The sequence below is a fragment of the Ochotona curzoniae genome, unplaced genomic scaffold (genome assembly GCF_017591425.1).
Source record: "Ochotona curzoniae isolate NIBS_2020 unplaced genomic scaffold, NIBS_Ocur_1.0 scaffold_2587, whole genome shotgun sequence".
NCBI lineage: Eukaryota > Metazoa > Chordata > Mammalia > Lagomorpha > Ochotonidae > Ochotona > Ochotona curzoniae.
In genome coordinates, this window is record NW_024467096.1 from 27,238,751 (window position 1) to 27,262,728 (window position 23,978).

The 23,978-nt window shown below is 41.5% G+C and overlaps 1 protein-coding gene and 1 long non-coding RNA gene across 5 annotated transcripts in view; both read right to left on the reverse strand.

Moving 5' to 3' along the window:
- Window positions 1–3,359: 3,359 nt before the first annotated feature.
- FNDC3B (fibronectin type III domain containing 3B) overlaps window positions 3,360–23,978 on the reverse strand; it is a 340,056-nt gene continuing 319,437 nt past the window's right edge. For 3 of the 4 annotated variants that reach the window (XM_041002962.1, XM_041002959.1, XM_041002961.1), the window contains 3 exons: window positions 20,667–20,833; window positions 18,086–18,213; window positions 6,438–6,982 (listed from right to left, as the gene is read on the reverse strand). In XM_041002962.1, the coding sequence (XP_040858896.1) occupies window positions 6,671–6,982; window positions 18,086–18,213; window positions 20,667–20,833 (607 nt within the window). In that variant the 3' untranslated portion in view covers window positions 6,438–6,670. Of the gene's footprint in view, window positions 6,983–18,085; window positions 18,214–20,666; window positions 20,834–23,978 lie in introns of all 4 variants that reach the window. The other variant, XM_041002960.1, reaches the window with a different exon arrangement.
- LOC121171315 lies at window positions 13,587–15,453 on the reverse strand. Its single transcript, XR_005886111.1, has 2 exons — window positions 15,377–15,453; window positions 13,587–13,650 (listed from the first exon to the last, which is right to left on the reverse strand). It is a non-coding gene; the product is annotated as an uncharacterized LOC121171315 (long non-coding RNA).

Sequence of the window (23,978 nt, forward strand, 5' to 3'; positions counted from 1 at the left end):
TAAGAAAAACCAGACACCATTTTGTAACGTGAAAACTTCACACTCAGAAACCTGAATTACAGATTCTGCTGAAACTTGGAGTACTTGGCAACTCTAGTTAACCCAAATCTAGGATATCCTAACTCTAGGCTAGTACCAGAAATGAATAAAGGCTGCCTTTGTTGGTTGGGTTATTTGTTCTGCAGTGCACTGCATCATCAACTCAATCCTGGGATGACTATGGGTGGATGATGTTCTATCTTTCTAGTAGAGTCCATTTCACTGTGACCCTGTCTCCAATGAAGTGAGTAGACAACAAGGCAAGGCATTCGCAATGGAGAGAGGGGCTGCATGGGTCTATTTGTGAAATCAACAAAAACACAAGTTCCCAGCTGGGCTTCTCAGAACTCTAGAAATTGACCAAAGGTTCACAACCTTCTCAACCTTGAGAAACCTGGCAGGATTTCTGTAACATCAGACCTCAGGCTTTATTCCTGCTTTCCCCAGTATAGAGTGGTTTGGAAAAGTGGCAGAGCTGAAGTCCCAGAGGAGTGAGCGGGATTTGGAATATCTGGAATGTCTTGCCCCCAAAGCATCACCCTTCCTGAGTGGATCACAGGGCTCTCGGGAGAACACCCTGTGTACAGGCTCTTGTGTTACTGATCTCTCTGGAAACATGTCTGTGGGAAAAGTCTGATAATGCCCGGTGCCAGCATTTTTTGTTTGAGGTACTTATAAGCCTAGCAGTTGAAGTGGTGATTTTGTTGTTGTTGTTGTTTTTAATTGTTGTAGATGTTTCAATTAGAACAAGGAAAGATAGCTGGATGGGTGTGAAAGTCATTGTGTATAAATTTTTAAGGGAAGTGTATAAGTGTGCACACACACACACACAGGGTGACTGGGGGGCAAGAAAAGATCAGAAGTGGAACCTGCATAAAGCCTTTTGGGCAAGCAGCCTCTGATCCAAATGCAATGGAGGTGGAATCCCATGCGTGCTTTTTTCTTGCTTTACTCACTTCTTAGAAGCTCCTAGGGAAAGGCTGCTTTAGTGTACACTTGTGACATTTTGCACATTTGAAAGTGTCTTCATAACACTTCCCACTTTACTGAAGGCAGACAGGTAGGCAACACATTTCTTTAAAATCTTAGTCACTGCTCTATGTAGTGATGTCTAACTTCCGGTATTGCCACTCTAACGTCACCTTTGACGCTTAATTCTCCCATACCATCTTTTCCACATTTTGTAGAACTTCTTAGGGTCCAACTGTTGAAATTTCAAGATGGCACGCCTAAGCTAAAGTCCTCTTTCCATCCACTGTGCTGGGTGCCCTCATATCCTTGAGTTCTGCCAACGCCTACTTGATGGACCCCTCTTCCGTCTTTTGGTTCTTTCTGGAGTTTCTGTTACTTAGATATGCTATGTCTTCATCCGATGTAAATTTCCTTACATTTCTTTTTTTGCCCTGTTTTGGCAAGTATCTGCTTAATTGTAGCTCCCAACTCACTCACTGAATTTTTAAGTTTAAAGAGCATTTTCTTAGGACGAACATTGAGGTATAGCAAGTAAGCCTCCGCCTATAGCACTGGAATCTCATATGGGTGCTGGTTGCTCTACTTGAAATCCAGCTCCTTGTTAACATGCCTGAGAAGGCAACAAGGTGTGGTCTAAGCCTTTGTGTCTCAGTACTCAGGTGGGAGAGCTGCATGAAGCTCCTGGCTTCGGCCTGTCCCAATGCTGGCTGTTGCAGCCATTTTTGGAGTGAATCATTGAATGGAACATTTCTTTCTCTTTCAAACAAATAAAATCTTAAGTAATTCTTGTTCTTAAACAGTCCTTTTCAAAGGTTTTAACCCTCATTCTAAAGACGATCTCTTTTCTCATCTCTCAGGAGCTAAGTTTTTTAAAGCTTTTTCTCCCCATAGTGATTCAAGTTGTTGGTTTTTGCCTTTTCATCCACATTAGCAGCTCTCACCAGCAGGCAGCTAACTTGGTTAAGACAGGGACTACACAGCGATGTGGACTTGGGACCTTTCAGTTTGATCTCAGGGCAGTGTTTCTGTCTTGGTTGGTTGCACCATGAAATCACGAAGCAGATTTCCCAAACACTGGCTTTCTGCTGTTACTCATTCTATTGGTTTAAGGGTGTAGGGTTTTGAAAAGCTGCCTTGGTGATGTGTCATTTGAAGGTTGCAAATTATCATTCAAGGGCGCTCTGGCTGAATCATTTTTGACAATTTTGAGATCTTTCATTGCAGTCTTTGAGGTGCCTCAGATCTAACCAAGATTTTGCTGTATGTCCTGGCTCATTAAATCTTGTATTGTCAAATTTCTCCTGAAGATAAACTACTGAGCTCCCATAAAGGTGAAGCAGTGGGAGTTGCTCAGCTGAAAAAAAACATGTGCAGGAGAGATATTTTATGGATTTAAGTATGTTTTTACCCAACATGGCTTTGGTTCCTTTTCCCCTTGACCATCACATTAGAACATCATGCCGTTGTCAATGTTTGAGTCTTCAGGTTATTCTGCACTGAGAATTGGAAAATTGAACTGATGCTCATTATCTCCTCTGCCGAAGTAAAATCCAGCGTCCTTGGGGCAGGTTTCCAAAATTCTGATTCTCCTAACTTTTCCCCCACTCTTTCAGAAAGTGGTGGCTTAAAAAACATCCTTTATGACTTTACAAGAGTGTCAGCAGCAGGCAAAAATTGGGCATCACTCACAAAAACATGATTTCATTTGTAATACAAATGAACGCCGAGTTGGAAAGAGCGTTTGAGTGTAGTCTTCTCCCCCAAGAAGTAAGAGGTAACAGCGATTCCATTAAGAACAACAGGATCATACTAAGACAAGCATCGCCATGGCAGAAACACTATGCTTCATTGCCGCTGTTGCTGCTGCTGTTGCTGAGAGCCCAGAGGACAGAGGAGGAGCCCGCCAAAGCTGGATGTCTCTGTCCCAAGGGAGGAAGGGCCCAATGTGTCAAGGAAATAGAGGGAGAGGTGGAATTTTGGCATAAATGTGAAATGCGAACTGTATTATCTACACAGACTGGCAAAGAATTCAACTGGCAATTTCATGGGCCTATATCATCCACAATCCCACTTTAGTTAGCCCACTGAGAGAGAGAGCTGGATCTTTAGGCCCTTTGGAAATGCTGCCGTATGTGACTGTGACTGGAGGTTCTTGCAAGACTTCAACCAGGGATTGAGCTGCAGCTGCCTCTTCAGATGGCCCCGTTAGCATTGTGCACACGTCTCCCACCTGGACTCTAAAAGCATTTGAATTTGTAATTTCCAGATTAAATCTTTAATAAAAGAGCCACAACAGCAGCAGCAACAACAGCAATCTTAACATATGGCAGAAAAACCCTACTTAAGTTTGAAAGAATTAAAACATTTATTGGGCATAAATATATTACATATACACTACAGGTACAGTTAGGTATAACATATAGCATAGTATTTGCAAAATCTATACATTAAAATTGATATGGCAGTATTAATACAATGTATATGAAATAGTCTAAAATTTACAATACAGGAAAACATATGATTATTTTTTTTTCCTCTCCTAGAGTTGAAAAGCTTGGAATGTATGTCCAACAGTGAGGTAAAACATTTTGTCTTTTTAATTTAAACAATTGTGCGAGGATAACATTCAAACACAGTCAATTAGGGCACTTTGCAATTTTGACATGAATACTGAATTACTGTAGTCAACAAAACAAGGTTGGAAAATGCCAACATTTCGGGTTGATAAGAAGGCAGATAATATGCGAAAAATCTTTTTTTTAAAAAAAGTTTTCTTCTAAACAATTTTTTTTTTTTTGAGGACAAAGGGCAGTTTGCTTCACAAGGCTGGAATTTTCTGTGCCAGGGATACGTCTGCCATTGCAGAGGACTGAACGCCTCCAAAAGCCACTCACTCACTCCCACGCACTGCAGAAGAGCAAAAGAGATACGGCTGGTACAACACTTTATTTTACTGTTCGTGTATAATGGCAAGATATATGGTTACAGATCTGTATCACATATACATACTTGTGATAAAAAACAGTGCCGCAGACAGCAGGATTTTCGTAACAGAGGGATTCTAATGAGTATCAGATAGCAAAGAGCAATAAAACAAAGTGCTGTCAGCTTGTATTTCACACACTTCAGCTTTCCGGTGGTCAAACAGATGGTGTGGAAATCTCGAAAAGATCAAATATTCTTATTTTGGCCTAAAGCATTACTTCCTTTAAAAAGAATCAACCCATCGAGAGAATTTCTTCACAGCAGCAGTTCTGAAATGTTTCAAAATAGACTTTTTTCCCCCCTGCAAAAAGGGTTTTGTATTCATTTGTGTTTTTACTGCTGAAGGCAAAAAATAAAAAGTAAGTTAAAAAAAATAAAAATAAAAGGCCTTCTCTCCAAAATGCCTGCATGAAAGTCTTAGAAAAGGCAGGTGCCATGTCATAGTGGGTCATATATTGAAACAGAGGGATGAGATGTGGAAGGCCAGGACTTTGGCAAAAATACATTTCTCTTGATGTGATCAGTTTAACAAGGCTAATTAAACTGTTATAGTCAATAACAAAATACAAAGCTCTCTAGAACTTACTACATCAGTATAGGCACACAGAATAATCACTGATTTCAGCACTCTTTGAAGAGATGATTATGGTTTTCTGGGTACATGTAAACGCTTCAATCACTGATAATGGATTTTGTTTTTGGCATTTAATGCACTAGATACTCTCATCTTTAAAAACATAGGAAAAGTGTCAGAAGATTAATACTACTACAGGTGCTGCCAAGGAACATGATTGACCTAAAATTACAAAGTATAAAACACAAAAAATTAACATGCTACAAGGGAAAATTAGTACATAAGTACACCAAAAAATTATTTTACAATAAATAAAGATTGCACTGTAATTGGCATTTAAAGTACTGTATGCAGAATATAGTATAAATAAACCAAAAACAAAATAATGTTGGTTTCCCCATGACTTTGGTATGGGAATTTCATAAGCAAATACAGGATACTGCATCTTAGACAACACAGACCAAGCACAGAACAGCTATGATCAAGAAAAACAAAACAAAACAAAACAAAAAAAAAACCAAGCAGCAAAAATATACAAAAAAACAGAAGCAGGGAGATCCACTGTGTCTGCTGCACCCTTTTGGAATATATTTGCACCTCCAACTCTGAAATGTCCCTGAGGTACTCAAACATTATGGATTTTATATAAATAATCCAATGACTTTGGGTTAAAATTGATTATCTCGTGACTCAAACATTTTGCACTCCAATAGCACCTGTTGATTGAAGATCTCAAAGCACTTGCAAACATTAGAATCCCCATTTATTTTATTCTATTTTATTTTTCAGGCATGGGAAAACTGAGGCACAGAGAGGTAAAGTGATGCGTTCAAGCCACGCAGCAAGTCAGTGACAGATCTAGGGAGGGAATCTAGGCTCCTTGACCCCGCAACCACCCTGTGCTTACCACCAACCATTCCCTCTCCACCCAGCCAGACCAGCCCACCGGCAGGGCAGTCCAGACCCGGACGACTCTCCTGTTGGTTTTATCCACTTTCATCTGCTGTTAACATTAGTAGTAAGGGCTCCGAATTCAGGTATTGAAATTGAATTGCTTCATTGATACCTCAAAAGAACAGCCTACAGGCAAATCTTTCCAGAGTAATGAACGGACGCATTAAAAAGACTGCTCACAATTAGTGTAAATCGTGGACAACGGGCAGAGGCACTAAATTGTCACCAGTTGTTGTCATATACTTCTGGTCATACATAACAGAATATAATAACTCTAGTGATCATCTTAGAAGTAGTTATATACAAAGACAGACAGACAAGTTAAAGCAGCTTTTAAAAGAGCTGAACAAGGAAATAACTAGCTATTGCACAATGCCCTCGTAAAGTTACTGCTATGAATGGATGTGGTAAAATCTACAATGCTCCATAATTTATAGGTGTATGTTGATTACTTGATTTCTGATACAGGCAGCTCATAGTGTTAAAATCATAAGAAATACAGATCATTAAAACGTTTTTAAAGTACACATTTTGATTTAAATGAACTAAACAGAGTTAAATAACTGAGTGACAAAATGTTGTTTCAGGCAGCCTTGTCTGAGTGAACACATCTTCAGCATGTTGTTGGTGTGGCAATACTCTGACAACACTGGGATCCTAGCCCTGTAAATACACACACGCTGTGATTCATTCATGTTTACAGAAATAGATGATAAAGACATAAGAAGTGACTGGTGAATATAAATTACTACACTGTAACACAAAAGGAAAAAAAAAAAGGCTTGCAAAAGATATCAGTGAAACCAAAATAAAGGCAGATCTGGAAATTCAAGAGAACATATGAAACCTAGCTTTTGGTATCTGGCTTGCTTTTCTTCTTCTTTTTTTTTTTTTCTTTTTTCTTTTTTTCTTTAAAAATCCAGTTTAACCTCTTCCTAGTTTTGCATTTCAAAAAGGTGCACCAAAACACTGCCATTGTTTTGCCTAGCTAAATCTGTAAAACAAGAGAAGTGTATAAATCAAAAAAAAAAAAGGGGGGGGGGAAGTGGAGCAGGGAGGCTTAAAAAAGGGAATATCTGAATACATGTGTGTATTAAAATGTGTAGCATTAACGAAATTCATACCTCTAGCTCTGTCTGGGCCTGCTTACTTCATGAGGAAGTACTGTAATATAAAGGCAAATACAATGGATAAAGTTGCAAAGCCAAGCACAATGAGGGCTGCAAACTGTTCATCAGTAGGCATCAAGCTCTTCATTTTGGGGTCATCTAAGCTCCCCATGTCCCCGGTAAGCATGACCTCACTTCGTTGTAGTACAAAGGCTGCAGATGGGCTGAAGGCTCCACTGAGCTCCTGAGAGGTGTCGAGGCAGCGACGGCAAGCGCACACGCGGAACCGGTAGTCTGTGTTGCTCTGCAGGCCTGAGATCTGAAACGTGGCGTCTTCTCCCTTGTACACCTTGGAGAAAAGGCAACATCCGAGTCAGTTCACGGTGGGGCAATGCTGGTTTTCTAAAGTGGTCTTGATGGCTCTGGGGCTATGTGGAGAAAAGCTTCGCTTAAATTCCCTTCACAACCATAACCAATGGGATATGAAAAGGATTTTCCTCCCACTCTCAGTTTCACCCATAACAGAAGGTATTCCAGCTCACTGTGAATAATAATACATACTTTAAAATCCCATGATGACGCACTGACAAGAAAGGCAGCTCACATTTTCATAAAGATGTACCTGGCTAAATTTTAACAATTTCATCTATAAATCAAAAGATGACTTTAATATATAGTTCTACATTTTTGTCCCTTCTTCCCCCTCCCCCAGTTAACATTTTAAAATGAAAACAGTTAAAACCCATTAGTTGTACAACTGATAAAATACCAACTTTTAATGTCATATTTTTGGACAATGATACATCACCCAACAGTGTCTCCATTGAAAATGGGTCTTTATTCAGTTCCTTGGATGCGAACATGAGACACCATCTGGTCCGTCTTCACTGGTCTCATCTGCCAGCTTCCTTCTCTTAGCTAAAAGTCTCTCTGAGCAACTCCTACCATTGCAAATCAGATCCTTACTAAAATAAGTTTTCTTGTGTTATTGCTATGGTTGCAAATCAACTTCCTACCAAAATGAGCTCATAGAACTGGGGGATTGGCATAGCCAGCCTCACTTGGTCCCCAAACACAAGACTCATGAAGTCATTGTTTCCCTCACAGATAACATCTCAATGTTTGGCTTTTGTCTGGGGAGATTGCTTTTCCAGTCACTCCAGGCCTGAAGCAAAAAGTAACTCCCAGTTGCATGTCACCCTTGGACTGACTGGAACCCACTTCAACATGATTGATTGAACTCCGTGCAGCATCACTGATCAATTGAAGGAAAGGTGGAACACTACAGACCAGAAAAACGTGGATGCTGAGCTGAACACATAATTCTCGGTGTAAGGAAACTCAAGGTATAAGAACCCCTAAGGAGATCACAGGGAATTGGAGTGCCCTTGTAGGATGAAAATTCTGAGGTCATCCATTCCCTATCGGATCTCCCACATGGGATGGAAGAAGCCAGAACCCTCCTCACAGGGTCTGAAGACATCGGAACAACAGCCAGAAGCCCCGAGCCGTCCTCAGAAACAGAACAGTCAACTTCTTTTGGGACTCAGAGAAGGAGCTTTCTCTGGTCCTTACTTAGTTCCAACTTTGGGTCCCCACCCTCTCTTGCAATGACCATCAGGGTTGCTACGGAGCAGCCCCCAAATTAGATCAGATAGACAAGAGACAAATAAGAAAAGCTTAGAACTGACAAGAAAAAGTCAACGTGGACTCCCATATACCTCACTAAGTAGGACACAAAGATCAGTTACTCCTCACTAGGGTATTGAAGATTTCTCTGCACACCCTTCCTAAAACTCTTCTGCTCCTCCATCATTAACATATGGCTTGTTTGAGTCACAAGCCTGTTTGGACTATCCTAAAATTCACATAGTTCATTAAAAATCAAACTTGAATACTATAAGCTGCTAAATATAAATATGAAGAAAAAAAAGATACAAGACAGCCGAACAGTACCCTGCAACCATTTTAAGGTTTATAGCAATCAGTTATGTATAAACTAAAATTGAGATGTCAATAAAGTAGTTACAGGATGTGCTTAAGAACTTGCATTTTCTAACACATTGGTCACTCAGTTCCATGTCAATTCATGATGTTGTAAATTTCCATGTTTCTTCCTGTTGTTGAATTTGTGTTGTGGCTCTTTATTGGAGGGGATGATATTCTGCCAGTTCTACTTTCAGATCAAGGATGGTAACTCAATGAAACTGTTGAATTTATCTGGACAATAAGATGCTGGACTCTCTGCATGGTCCATGCCCACAATGATGGAATTATGACTGGTTATGAGTTGTACTACTGTAATAATATGGAGGAAATCAAAAGGGGGGAGGGCTTGGGGGAAATCCCAGAGCCTATGGAACTGTGTCATAAAATGAAATAAAATAAATAAATAAAAAAAGAAACCCTACCTGCTTAGGAAGTTAGAGAATTAACTGAGGGGGAAAAAACTAACTGACAGCTGCCTGGTTCCTTGCTCTACACTTTTTGCAATAAACACCCACTTTCTGCTGCTCATCAGTAACTTGCTGCACATTGCCAATGGAAACCCAGCAACAACTTGCTTGGAAATGTTCTATGGTAGCCCCTTTACGATGTGTCACTCTGCCCCACTGGAAGAACATTGTTATGACTTCTAATCCTACAGTTCATCTTCCCTATTCCACAAGCTCACATAGGCAGAATCACACAGCACCCACTCTGTTTTACTATGTTAACTGATGATGGTTACTGTTATTTAACTTATTATTGGATGGACATCTGAGTGGTTTGCAGTTTGGAAGTTTTTCACTCAACTCTTTGAGGACTTAGTTTTCGCTTGTTTGTTTTTAACGTTCACTTATTTGAAAGGCAGTGAAGGAGATGAGAGATCTTCCACCTGCTGCTTTACTTTCTAAATGCCTGCCACAGCTGGTGTTGGGACAGGTTGAAATCAAGCAGCCATGTGGATGGAAGGGAGGCAAATAACTTTAGCCATCACCCGATGCCTCTCAGAGTGGATCTTAGCAAGAAGCTGCAGTCAGGAGCAAAGCTGGGTCTTCCAGAAACCCCTCATTCCCCTACAGGATCAGGGCAGGCCCTATAGGCATCTCCACTGCTACACCGAACACCAGCCCCAGGACTCCCATTTCTTTATTCCCTTGGGGAAATACCACACAAATGATAGATCAAAGTGTAGGTTCATATTTAACTTTCTGGAAAACAGACTGTGTGTTATTCCCCACTCCCTCCAGCAAAGTACAAGAGCTGAAGTTGCCCTGTGTGCTCACTAGCACGTGTTACTATCAATCTTTCACATTTCAGCTACTGCAACAGGTGTGAACAGCACTCCACTTTCATTTGCCTAATGCCTAATAATGCTGCAATACTTTTCTTGCATTTACTGGTCATTCACATACCACCTTTTGGAAAAAGGTAGAAATATATTCCTTGTTTTGTTGCGTTTTTATTATTCTTTTGTAAAGGTTATTTATAGAACCTGGATATATGTCTCTTGACTGGCACATGTGTTGTCAATATTTCCTCCCAGTTTATGATTTGCCTAATGGTTTCCTTAAGGGGGCATTTTTGAACTATAGCCATCACCAATTTAAACTGAAATAATGCAGCAGTCTAGATATTAGAAGTGTTTCATCTCTGTCTGATCAGTTTCTTGCATTAAGGGGCTGTGATGTCTTCTAACACGGCCATCGGGAGGCATCCCATTGCAGGGACTTGAAAACAACAGGTTCCCTGAGAAAGTCATCCCTCCAGGGGACTTCTGCTAACAGGACTCTCTGGACACAGTGAAACTGACTCCGAGAGAGCTTGGAGGAAGTGATACTATCGTTAAAACAATGTAACAACTTATGTCCATTTTCATAAGCCATAAAACCATTCAATGAATACAGATGAAAAAAAAAAAACAGTTGCTACTTAAATCAGCTGAAGATCTGGTAGACAGGTAAGTTCAAAAGAAAGGAAAATGAACTGAATCTTTGCTGAATAGCATTCAATTGACTCCAGTGAGGTGCTTAGAGTATGCCTGACATACAATAATTACACAATAAAAGTTATTTGTTATCGCTACTTAGAACTTTAAAAATCACTAAATACGTTCTTAAAATATAGCAATTAAATGACAAGATTTGGACAGTCTCACTCCAGTAAGAGGTTACTTGTTATTTGTTCCCATGAATACAAATCCCGTAGAAATGAAAGCCTTCCCAATAAATTCAACTGAAATATTACTCGCTAGCTCTTCAGTTACTGGGAAGATACAAACGTCTTCACGTTTCTAAAGCCTGGTATGGAAACGTCTACCGGGAAGTGGGGCATTTCAATGGCAGATGTGTTTGCACAGTGAAAAGGAAAGGAAAGGATCTCAAACAGTTTAGAAAGGGGACCAGTGTTCACCTGATAGACATCTTCTTAAGACATCCCTTCCTCACTGTAAGATTTTGTATGTAGACTTCACATGTTTTTTTCTGCTGGGTTACTGTTGACTGACTAAGCCTCCTGAAAACCAACTCCATCTTTTTTTTTACACCCTTGTGGATTCATCACTGCTTTTGCTCTTCCCTTTGTAAGATTTTAAGCATGATCCTCCTGCCGGATGACCCTGCTTCTTTACAAACTGTGGCGTGCAACTTAGCAACCAGAAGGACAAACAGAGCAGGGCTGCAGCAGAGAAGGGAAGAGCTGTAGGAAAGCCCTCAGGGTACCAAGAGGCCCTACCCTTCCCACTGCTCACTGTTCCAAGGCCGAGGCTAAATCAAAGGTTTAAGAGAAGTTTGTTGTCATAGCGATTTCTCCAATCCAAACACAACCAGCTATTCCAAAGTTTAGACTACCTCATGATGGAATGGACCCTCCCTAAGTTATTTCTCAACACGTGGGAGGTTTTAGGAAAACAGTGTTGTGCTTCTTTTTCCTCTGTAGAGCAACCTTCTAGTTGTGACTGTTTTTTAGTTTTTTTTTTTTTTAACTTTAACTATTTTTCTCATTTATTTAAAAGTCAGAATCACAAAGAGAGAAAGACACAGGTACCGACAGGCTATTCCTTTCTCACTACTCATCGTTCTAAGGATGAGATTAAAAGGAATCATTGTCATAAAGACTTCCGGGATCCATCTTCCACTGTTCTGCCTGGAGCATTAGCAGGTAGCTGGATCGGAAGTGGAGGAGTCAGGACTCGAGCCCGTGTTCATGTGGACTGTCAGCATCGCAGATAGCAGCTTTCTCTGCTATGCCTCAGCTTTGATTTTCTTAAATCTAAAGTGTTCAGTTGGTAACTTTGTGAGAAAGGTTTTTTTTTTCCCCCCCTGAAATTGTTTAGAAAGAGATTGGTTTGCAATGTCTGGGTCCAACACAGTCTGACAGTGGGGTCCTGAAACACGTGCCATCTGGTGTGGACTCTTCATTGAATCATGGGTCTGGGTGTGGCAGACTGAGCCAACCTCTCCTTGCAATAAAGGAGAGTTTAATTAGTAAACATTCATCCACTGTTGTGAACAGTTAACTCATTAATCATGATTAAGTTTTCAGTGGATGTGACAAACCTCAACCATCATATTTGCTGGGAGGAATAAATGACACAAAGTTTGCAGAATTTGGTCCTTTGTAGACACTCAGTTTAAGTTAGTTCCCCTTTCCTGGTTTCCCATGGTGTGCCTGCCTATATAAAATATTTACAGCCTGTATTGCAATAACTGCTTACAAGACATTAGGAATTTCTTTCTTGATAATGGAAAAGACACATGCGTGAAATGTCTTCCTTTAACGTTTAAGGTACTTTAAAGTAGATCTGAGAATGTTAAGTTTTGGAGATGCTTCAAAAATTAAAACTGTGGTCCTGGCATTGTAAAACCCTTGTTTTGCATGTGCCTGGGATCACATGTGGGCACTGGTTCTAATCCTGGCTGCTCCACTTCCTTTCCAGCTCCCTGCTTGGGGCTTGGGAAAGCAGCTGAGGACGGCCCAAGGCCTTGGGACCCTGCACCTGTGTGGGAGACCTGTAAGAAGCTCCTGGCTTTGGATTGTCTCAGCTCTGGCTGTGGCAGCCACTTGGGGATTGAACCAGCAGATGGATGCTTTTCCTCTCTCATGCCAGGGAAGGCAGTGACATCAGTCAGCTCAAACCAATGAAGTAAAAACCTTTTAAAGAGAAAGATAGTGGAGATTTTCTGGTCCAAAGGAAGTAAAAGTGGTAGATTTTTAAGTGAAATTAAAAGATTTTTTGCTAAATAGACAGACATTGAAAAAGTCAATTAGTTAAATTTTATAGGACATAGTGACAACAGATTGAGTTATTATACTTATATCTATACTACTAAGTATAAAGTTACGGGTATTTAAAAAACAATAAGAATCAAAAAAGCCCCAGATACTAGTAAGAAGCCTAAATCAATGAAAGCTAATTCAGCATCTTTGCAGCAATTGTGCCCATAAGGCGCCACACTTCCACAGATCAGAAGCAAAGCCCTCCAAAACTGAAGGTCATTTTAAACGTCTGGGGATTATCACTAAGACTAGATGTGATAACGTGTGGCCACCTCCCAGGACAGGGCCAACATGCAGCAGAAACCTAAGCAAAACTAGCACAGAGGCCAGGATAGGGGTGTGGTTGGTAAAGCTACCTCTTAGCGATGCAGAAACTTATATGGATGCTGATCCAAGTTCTGGCCATTGCACTTCCATCCAGTTCCCTGCTAATGGCTTGGGAGCAGCAGTGTCAGATGGCCCACGTTTGGTCGCTGTCTACCCCAGTGGGAGCCCAAAGAAGCTCCTGGCTTTGGCCTGGTCCAGTGCTGGCCATTAAGACCATCTACAGAGTAAATGAGTGAATGGAAAATGTTTTGCTACCTTTCTCTCTCTGCATAACTCTTACTTTTAAAAAATAAACAAATGTTATGAAATAAATGGCAGAATAAGCTTCTTACTATAAAGAGTACTATTCTGTTACTTTGAAAATGTTTTCCTGCCTCCTTGCAGGATTCATGCATAACAGCCTACCACAAGGACTTGGTGCCATGAAACCTTGGGCCTTCCACACAGAACATGTGCAGGAACCAACAGAAGTGGACTCCTGGGCATGCTTGCCTAGTGTGTGCGCCTGTCCAAGGGTCCTTTCATGGCCTAGGATGCTGTCTCCAGCTTGCAAGGCATACGCTCGAGCCTCATCTGGGTTGATTTTCCCTGCGACTGGGCTGCTTTGCACATCAGCGCAGTGGGCCATGCCTTTGTTGGTCTGTTTTCATTCATTTTGACAGGGGCAGAATTACAGGCTTTTCCTCCTGCCTCAACCCAATTTAAAAGGCAGAGCTTGCCCCATTTAAGTTTTTTTTTTTTTTTTAAATTGAAGCTACCAATCATAATACTGGAGTAACTATGCACGCAATATTATTATTTATAATTTACTATTTCTAAAAACTATTTCTGTTCTTGATTTTGGTGAACAGTGTATTTCACTGTAATTCACATGTTGATTCCAAGTGGTAGGATTTAAAGCAACACCCAAATAACTCAAATAAAGGAGCCATGATGCTAGATTGAGAACTATACACTGGGTAACTGAAAGTTTCAACAGCAGGGAGCTTTCGGGGAAGGGCTGGCGTGGAAGGTGCACGGTGGGATGGCTGCAGGCTCAGCTAAAACTGCCTGGCCCCTCATCCCTCTAACCCCCAACTGGAAAGTGAGACAGAACAAATTCTACCACATGGTTATCTCCACAACTCCTCTGCTGACTGAATAGATCTGACAGAGTAACTGACACAGGGGCTGATGACCTCCGCTCTCCAAAGAGAGCCAAGACAGGGCGAGGGGAAACTGATTCCACAAAATTGGGAGGTAGACTTGTGCTTTAGGCTAACCCCAGGTCCTGCCCCAAGATGGAATCCGCTCCCGCACAGGCCTCCTCTGTTGGGAGAATAAGGCTAGGCAGGCGAGTTTGCCCTTGAGCACAGCAGCACAGGTATGGTCAACTTCTCCTGAGCTGCTGCTTGTACGGCTGTCTTGTTTTTCCTCCAGTGGACCAAGGTCAATAGCCATGGAGACCATGAACTCTGCCTGGCTCCCCCCGCAATAATCCAAGGGTCCTACACCTGGCCACCAAGGATAAATAAATAAACTCATTTTATTTACACAGAGGGGGAGGGAGAGAAGGAAAGAGGAAGAGAGCAGAACATAGTGAGAGAGAAAAAAGAAAGAAAGGAGGGTGGGAGGGGTAGAGAAAGATGCTTCCTGGTTCACTTCTTAAATGGCTACAAAAGCTTGGGCTGGGCCACACTCAAGTCAGGGGCCCAGAGGTTTCTCTGGTTCTCCCATGTGGGTGTAGGGGCTCAAGCACCGGGCCATCTTCCGTTGCTATACCACAGTACTGGCCCCAAACATAAACCTACTGTATACAGAGTTTTAACTGCAGACATGTATGGCCATAGACTCCATCAGGCACTTAAAGGGATCTAGAAACCTTAAAAAAAATCTAAATATCAATAAAATAAATCATGCCTTGTGAAGATGTCTGTCACATACTATTTTTATTTCATCCCTAATGCTGCAAATAAAAGAAATGATGCCACGAGACTGTCATAATCTCATGTTTGTTAGCACACTGAAAGTTTTTTAAAAAATCGAAGATTCATATATATGCCAGGAGGAGACGAAACACATTTCAATATCAGAAATACATTTATGCAGAGGAGCTCTCATACCCACGCATTTTCAGGTCCTACAAAGAATTTCTTCAGAAGGCAACAAAGCCAACCACTAAGAATTTTACAAATATAACAATGTTGGGGTACACTTAAATAAGAGACTGATAGAATTATGATTCCTTATGAAGGACTACACTATTGTAACAAAATGGGAAAAATCTGACGGGGGGGGGTGGGAGTTTGGTGGGGAATCCCAGCCTACACAACATTATACGACACAATTCAAAATTCAAAATAAAAATATATTTGAAAAACAGCAAAAAAAGAATTTTTACCAATTTGTCACATATTTTGACTGCCTACTGCAAATGATTTCTTGAATAGTTTAACTTAATTGATTATTTAATAATTACAATGGGCTGCCTGCCCACCTTATGACAACAGAGAAAAACCAGCTATAATCAACCAGAACCACAGCAAAGTTAGTTAAGGCTTCATGCTGATCTTCAGAGAGGCCAGGGTCCTTGTCAAATGCGGCTGTAAAAATAAGCCAGGGAAGGAGACCCCTTTCTGTTACGGTGACTTTCTGTTTTATCTAAGTTATAAACATCACATCTCTTCTGAGGGCAAATTGACTTTCATCACTCCTGCAGATAGAAGTACCCTGTGACTTTGATGTTGCCCCTCTTACTAATGCAAGAGATCGTGAGCATCAAACTACGTGCCAGTCCTTGGAAAATGAAACTGAGTAGCAGAATCTCCCATGTTGGTGGGTCCTGTTGGATAAGTGCTGTGCAACACAAACCTTATGATTCCAGGGCTCTGCTGCGGGGGCGAACAGCACTGAGTACCCCTCCTTTTCTGTGGCTTTTCCTTATAAATTCCAAGCGTATTGTTTGTTATCCCAGGATTGTAATTATTTTAACTTCTGTTCAGCACACACACACACACACACACACTACAAATAAGGGTTCATTCCCCATCTCATGTCGGGAACAAATCAAAGAAATACTCAAAACATCGTGATTAAATAAATGCTTGCTGAAAAGGAGATGACGACCAACATTTTCCGCCACAATAAAATGGCAGCAGCAAAAAAAAAAAAAAAATCCAGTACAAATTGTCCCTGACTAAATTGTGGCTTTTGATGGACCACTGCTAGCCTTAATCATTTCCTGGTAAATGCAGGAAACACACTGACATACAAAGAATGCGAATTCCCATCCCCCGAGCTTACCCCGTGGCTACTGTGTTTCTTCCTGTTTTTAACAAACACATTTGTTAGTAGATGTTTACGGTAAGTAAATATATGATTGTGTACTATGTTAGTATTTAAATATTGATTAGTCTCTAAACATACAACATTAAACAGCAGACTGAAACATTCAATCCGCTAATAAAATCTTAGGTTGCTAAATAGGTTATCCTTTACTCTGACAATATTGGACATGTATAGGTACTGGGAAAGTATTGTTGATATTGTAATGTGAAGTAGTGGTCACCATAATATAAGAATCAGTACATTTTTCCAAGAAGAGGAAGAAAAGCATAGGACATCGAATGAAAGGTTTTTAAAACACAATGATGCAATGTAATGTACCCTTGGGAAATGATTCATTTCGAAATATTAAATGGTATGCTGTGAAATTCCTTAACACCTCATACATATTTCAACCACTGTCCCATTATGGAATGAGGACAATGCTATTAAAGATAATTTAATCTGGTGTGGAAAATTCTACACTATCTGAGTGGAGATCCTAACACCAGTCAAGTTTTTCTAGTAAGAGGAAGTGTGGAGCTATTTTCTCTGAAATGAGAATATTGTATTAAAACAATAAGGCTGGATAATAAAGCAAACCCAGTTTCTTTCACTCCTAGGAGCAATGATGAATCTTTCATGACATCATTTACTGACAGGAATCAATACTGCAAGATGTCAGGTTGAAGATTAAGACATCAAGTATTCTTTATTATTACAAAAGAAAACATCAACTAGCCATTTAACAAAAGCTCTACCACATTGTTTTTACCTAGTTCTGTGTTGAGCCCCCTGAGCTTCAGAAATTATGCTCATGTTTCAGGGGACGTGTGGCATTTATTTCTGCCAAGGGCTGATAAGAAACAGGTCTCTGCTTACTGGTGGAATGAATGGTACTATATCCAGATTTCACAAAAATAGTTGTTCAGCACATTCCAGGATTCTACAGAGTATCTGGATTTTTGGTAGTTGGTGACCTGATACTGGGCAGCTCTGGAAGAATTAAGGATTAACAAGCAGGGTGGAATACAATAAAAATCAAATTATGTATGTGGCCATTTGCCAATCATATTCACTCTTGCAGTTTTATCAGGTGATATTTAGAAGTGATTCCTAAGCATAGTAAGGGTGATAAGCCATTATGACCCAGAGCTGCTAAGTAACAGGTGACCCTTTGCTTCCCACTGTAAATTTTGTTAAAAGGCAAGCAGGACACAGACTTCAGTAGCTAGGTTGACATGATTTACCTTCCAAATCAGTTGGCACTTTAGTTGTCAATCATACACAATCTTTGATAGTTGCAAATAGTACAGTCACTATTACACACAATTTACAATTTATGCCTAAGAATGCAAAATTCAATATGAATGTCACCACATGTAAAGTTAAATGTGAAGGACTTATATATTCTGAATGATAACGTAACAATCACATATTCTGATCACTAATTTCAAGAAAAAAGTAGCTCATTAAATCATTCATTTATGGTGATGGGCAGAGGCAAGTAGCCTGCCTGACTTCGTTCAGTTACATACCTGCCACACACAATGGTTCTTACCTGTTTGTATTCGGATTCTCTTCCAACCAATACCTGTAGAATGTAGTTAACAGGGTCGCCTTTCATGGGTGGTACTGTCTCCCATAAAATCTCACATGAATTTCCTTCCAACTGTGTTACTCGAGGTGCTGGAATACAAACCCATACATTTAAGATCAAAATTCAAAGAGTCATATTAAGAGCTAACATGCTAAAGCTATTAATAGGTAACCCAGAGAATGACTTGGCACTTAAGTGTCTGCCCTTCATGGGCAGGGGATGGAGAAGGTGGGAAAGAGGTGGCAGGTTTGTGTGTTAATTGCCCATCCTCCCATAGCCAGTAAGGTGCTCTTTGGGCACCAAGAAGTTACTTCAAGACTAGAAAGCCACTCATCAAAAAATTCTTTATTCATTATCTTGTAAATAACTACCTGGTCTGGATTTTACATACACACACATATATAAATTCTCCACTATGGCTCTTATACACCCTTTAAGATTGAGGCACTGTGCTAGGTACCCTGGGGGATGCAAAAATAATTAAGGCACATTGTTGTCAAAGATTTTAAGACCTCTAGGGAAGGGCAGAGCAAGGTATGAGACCAATAAAAAAGAAATGGAACATCGGAGGAAGACTAACATGGAATGGGGAACAGAGGACAAGAGATGGAGAGGGACGGGACACATCTGTGTGAGGGCTAAGGGGATGGTTCAGGAGCAGGTGGCAACCTAATGCCACAGAAGGGACAGTGCTGAGCGCTGTTAAGCTGCATTATATTTATGTTCTTTTGGCTGACTCAGCACCTTGCGCAGCCATGAGTCTCATTTAAATCTGAATTATATTAGACTGTAGTAAAATACTTCAAATGCTATAGATTTTTAAGAGATTTGCGTAGAGGTTATATGTCTACAGCTTGATTCAAATATGAAATTTTAAAACTTTACAACTAGGATACATCATTCCTCTGACTTCTCTTACAATTTCTAATTGTATGTGATTCTTTGTAAGTAATTGTTTCCATTGGTCATTTCATGTAAGACTTTTTTTTTTAAAGAAAGCTTTTCCTAAAAAAAAAAAAAAGCCTCTGTCAGAATTACTTGGTCAAAACTCCAAACAATTCACGGCAAAACTTAAAAAGGAATTTTATCAGACTAAACAGTCTTTGGGTAAGAGAATAATTTTGCAAGTCTAAGAGTACAAATACAACTTTGTGAGCCAGCTGCCTTTCCAAGGTAAAAGTGCTAAGAAAATACAGGTGTTTTCTAAGCACTGGTACATGCAGCAACCCTTCTCTGGGACCAACCAACCGGCCAGCTGTGGAGCTGCAGTGTACACAGGAGTCACTTTGGTTGAGGTTGCAATGGGAAGTCACGGGCTGGGGCATTTGTTGCTCACATGACCCACCAATGCCATGCAGGTGGATGAATGCTTACATCTGTCAGTCACAAAGGAGCAACTGTCAGAGGGCATACAGGGTAGGGAAGCTGTGGGAAGGTATCTGCCATACAGCAGCCTGGGAAAGAGCTATGGGAGATCCTTTCAGAATGTAAGTCCCACCTTGACATAGGACTAGAGGCTCTTTGTCCTGCTGTAATTGACTCTGGTTGGGTTAACAGCCAACTCAGCTCCTTTATGGGAAAGTCCTGAGTCAAATGCTCTTGTTCCTCAAGATAAACATTTACGGGTCCTTCCTTCTACCCAAGGGTGAATACACGCTTCCATCTGTCAGCCTTGAGTCTTTTTGAGCAACAACTGGGTAAAGCCACTGGTGCTGTCTGTCTCCCTACATGTTAGCAGTAGGCATCTCCACAAGAACCACAGATCTGGGCAAGGCCTAGCCTCAAAGGAGTCCATGAGGGCTGCATAAGTTCTTGCTGCTGTTAGCTTTACTCTTGCCCAGACAGCCCCTGTGGCTGGAATTAGAGAGAAGTACTATAGTTGATCCAGAAATGGGGAATCTGGGCAGAATGGCATTTGTCCCCTTGCCTTGCAATACAGGGGAGAAGATCTAGGTGTCCTGGGATTCTATGGCTTCTGTAATACTTAATCCTCTACAGAGGCAGAGAAACAAATGAGTCTCTCATAAACCCTGAGATAAATATTCCAGAAGAGCAGACCTGTTGCTACTGCACCCATCCAGGGGCAGCTCTTCAAAGCTGGAGCTGTGGGCCAAGAGGGAAAGGCTACGGAGTGCCCAGTGCAGCACCTGGTCTCTGGGCACCAGCCATCCCAAGGTGAATGGCGATCTCTGCTGCTCTACCTGTCTGGGAAAGGGCATCATAAGCCTTCTGTGGGAAACCTTGGCATCTCACTTATTCCAGCACCAGGGATTACTCCACACTTGCTCTTAACCCTTTTAGCACCTGTGGGGATGAGAACATTACACTACATCATTTGTAACACACATGCATGCATACTTGATAACAGCCATCATCCAACAGGCCCCCTTCTTTTAAGGCCTCTCCTATCTCTATTGTCCAAACATCTTTTCTAGAGTGTTCCTTTGATCCTATCTTGCTATTAGCTGGCAAGCTAAAGGTCGGCTGGGAGCCTCCCTGCTCCAAGGTCTGACAAGTCCTGGTGGTCGCACTGCCTACAAACCTTTGATGGTTGGTGGTACGCTTTTGGTTGTGCAGAAGGTGTAGGTTTCTGAGAAGGGACCTTCCCCAGCCTCACTGGCTGCCTGGATTCTGAAGGAGTAGCAAGTGAATTCCGCCAGTCTCTGGACCTTGTAGGTGTGGCTGGGTCCTCTGTAGATTGAGATGAACCTGGAGGAAGAAGCAGGGTCCATCAAGCATCTGAACTTCTACTCACAACAAGGAATCAATTAGGCCAACTTGACAAACGCTTTTCATTCATCTGGGTTCATCAATTCCTTTCTCTTTCAAGGTTATAGTTTTTGTACATTTATACAAGAAAAAGCATAATTTATGTACATGCAAAGACTGAAATGAGATTAATTATGGTCCAAATTCTAGATACATTAATTGGTGTTTTTATTTACTAAGAGATGCCAGAATTTTCACATGTTTAGTAATAGATCTCTCTATAATGTGGATAGTGTCAAGCTGCTTTCTTCTATATGCTGGGCTCTTCTTTCCAAAAAGAAGAAAAGAATTGTGAGCTTAGAAGCATGTATCAGGTTAATCATGTAATGGAAAAACAGCATGAATGGCTAGACAGTTTTCTGATAGTCGGTGGGTCCTGTGCCCTTCAGATTCATGATTATTCTGCATTTCTCTACTAATTGATATCATTATGTAATGTGAGCTAAGAAGATTAAAAATATAAAATCTTATAGGTCAGGCATTTTCCCATAAGGTCTGTAAATCTTACTGTTTCCACCATAACACTAGGTGTACTATCCCATTGTTTTTCTTAAAACAACAACAACAACAACAACAACAAACCAGTTATCTGTCAAGGTTTAGAAATAATACAAGTTGGGGTTGCCACCATGGCTCAACAAATGAATCTTATACCTTCAAGTACCAACATCCCATATGGGCCCACCAATTCATGTCCTGGCTGCCCCACTTCCCATCCAGCTCCCTGCTTGTGACCTGGGAAGGCAGCAGAGGATGCTACAAGTCCTTGGGACCTGTACCCTTGTGGGAGACTCACAAGTTCCTGGCTCCTGGCTTTGGATGAGCTCAGCTCCAGCCATTGCAGCCATTTGGGGAGTGAACCACTGGATGAAAGATGTTTCCCTTTCTGTCTCTCTTCTCTGCAAATCTGCCTTTTCCCATAAAGATATATTTTTCTGCAAGTACAGCAGGATCTTTAGTAGATTCAGGACCTGAATTTGCTGGACACTTTCAAACCTACTGCATGAGTTAATGCAACCCCACATCTCCACTGCCTCACCACACTGTCTTCAGTGACAACTTTATGTTGGTTAATTACAGAATCACCCTTCTATGTCCAACTGCAAGCCAACTTGGCTTAGGGGTAAGCAGAATTAATGCATTCATTTAACAAACATGTTTTGATCATATGCTGTGTTGGCAGGCTCTGCATTTCTGTCTTGGCTGCTCCACTTTCCATCCAGCTCCTTGCTTTTGGCCTGGAAAAGAAGTGGAGTATGTCCCAAAGCCTTGGAACTGTGCATCTGTGTGGGACACCTGGAAGAAGCTCCTGCCTTCAGATAGGCTCATCTCCGGCTATCACAGCCAGCTAGGGAGTGAACCAGCAGACAGAAGATCTTCCCTTCTGTCTCTTCTCTTCTCTGTATATCCGACTTTCCAACAATGAAACAAACAAATCAATAAATCTTTTAAAAAACAAGTAAAAGCTATAATATAGATGAAAGCTCAGCTCAGCCCCAGTACATAGTGAAAGCTCATGACATGCTCTGCTCCAGAGGCTCTGAGTGCTGCACCCTGAGCACTAGAGATCGCCTTTTAGAGACCTGAGTCAGGCTGACATCCCTGGGGAGCTCTGTGGCTCTCAGCCACTGCATGCTGGCCTCCCTCCAGGTTACTGAGGACATCCGCTGCTTATGTCCGAGCAGGAATAGTTCAATCTAAATTTGTGATGTTTTGCTGCCTGTATTAGCCTACATGAGACAGCCTGCTCTCCCCCAAATAAATGACCAATCTAATTTGGTGGCCAAATTTACGGTCACTTTCATTACATGAGCAGTCCTGTGGCAATGGAGTCAGTGGTGAAATAACATCTGTAAGTAGAGCAGGCAGCATGAGTTCCTGGAATGTTGCAGGTGATCAACAACCGCTAAGTCATTTTGCCATCAGTCCAGGCTGAAGCACAGAGCCACAGGAACCTGTTGTGCTATCATGTCTACTTCAACAAGCCCTGGGCCCACATTGGCAAGACCTCAAAAGGGCCTCTGTCACCCCAACTCCTGCTCTCTGGGGTCACATACCATCAGAGGCAATGATCAGGGCTCTAGGAGGACCCAGGGAAAGGACATGTGTGTGATCACATCGATGGAGCTTCCTGCAGTGCTCATCCACAGGCTCACGATCGGCTAGGTGGGGAGCCCAGGGTATATAAGAGTGGGTAATCATGTCAGTTTTGGGGTCAGATGAATTGGGTTCGATCAAGTTCAGGATCAACAGTCTGGTCATCTCATGCCCTGTCATCAGATAAACTGTAAAAACCGGTATGGGTTTTCATGTTGCGGTATGAGAAGTTAATAAGAGGACAAAGGAAGCATCTGTTATGCAAGGGCAGCACCTATGTGCTCAGTGGATACTAGCACAATTGCTCACACTCTGTAGATGCTCACGGCACTGTGCTGCCAGCAAGGAGCATCAGCGACAGATCTTGTTTCTTCCTGTTGGCATTCGACCCAGCCACATTTCTTGAGACGTTCTTGCTGGAGAGACAGATTGTGTATGTGAGCACCAGAACCCCTGCCCTGGCCAACCTGGCTAAGAAGCGCTATTGACAGCATGACAGCACGGCCGTGCAAGCAGGAGGCCTGGGCCACTGCTGTCTACTGTGCCATGGACCGTCTTTATTTAGGAGAGGAAAACTGGGAAATAAATGCTCTCTCACAACAAAAATATTTACTAGAGAACGAGAAGTATACAGGGCAGAAGGTAGAGTGCATCTTCACACATTTATAGTTAGCAATTTCTGGATGGCTTTGCCCTCGGCTGCCTTGAGGTAACCGTGGTATATTTAGCTGGTAACAAGCACAAATAGGGTTTAAATTTGGGAGACTTTTAAAATTTCGTTTTATGACACAGTTTCATAGGCGCTGGGATTCCCCCAGCCCCTCCAATTAGTCCCCCCACTCCACCATATGTTGGATTCCTCCACATTGTTAACAGTAGTACAGTTCATATCCAGTCATTAAACTTGGAGATTTTAAAAGTGTTTTAGACTCTGTGGATAAGAGTTGCCAAACTGCCCTGTGCAACATTATGTTTCATAACACATCTG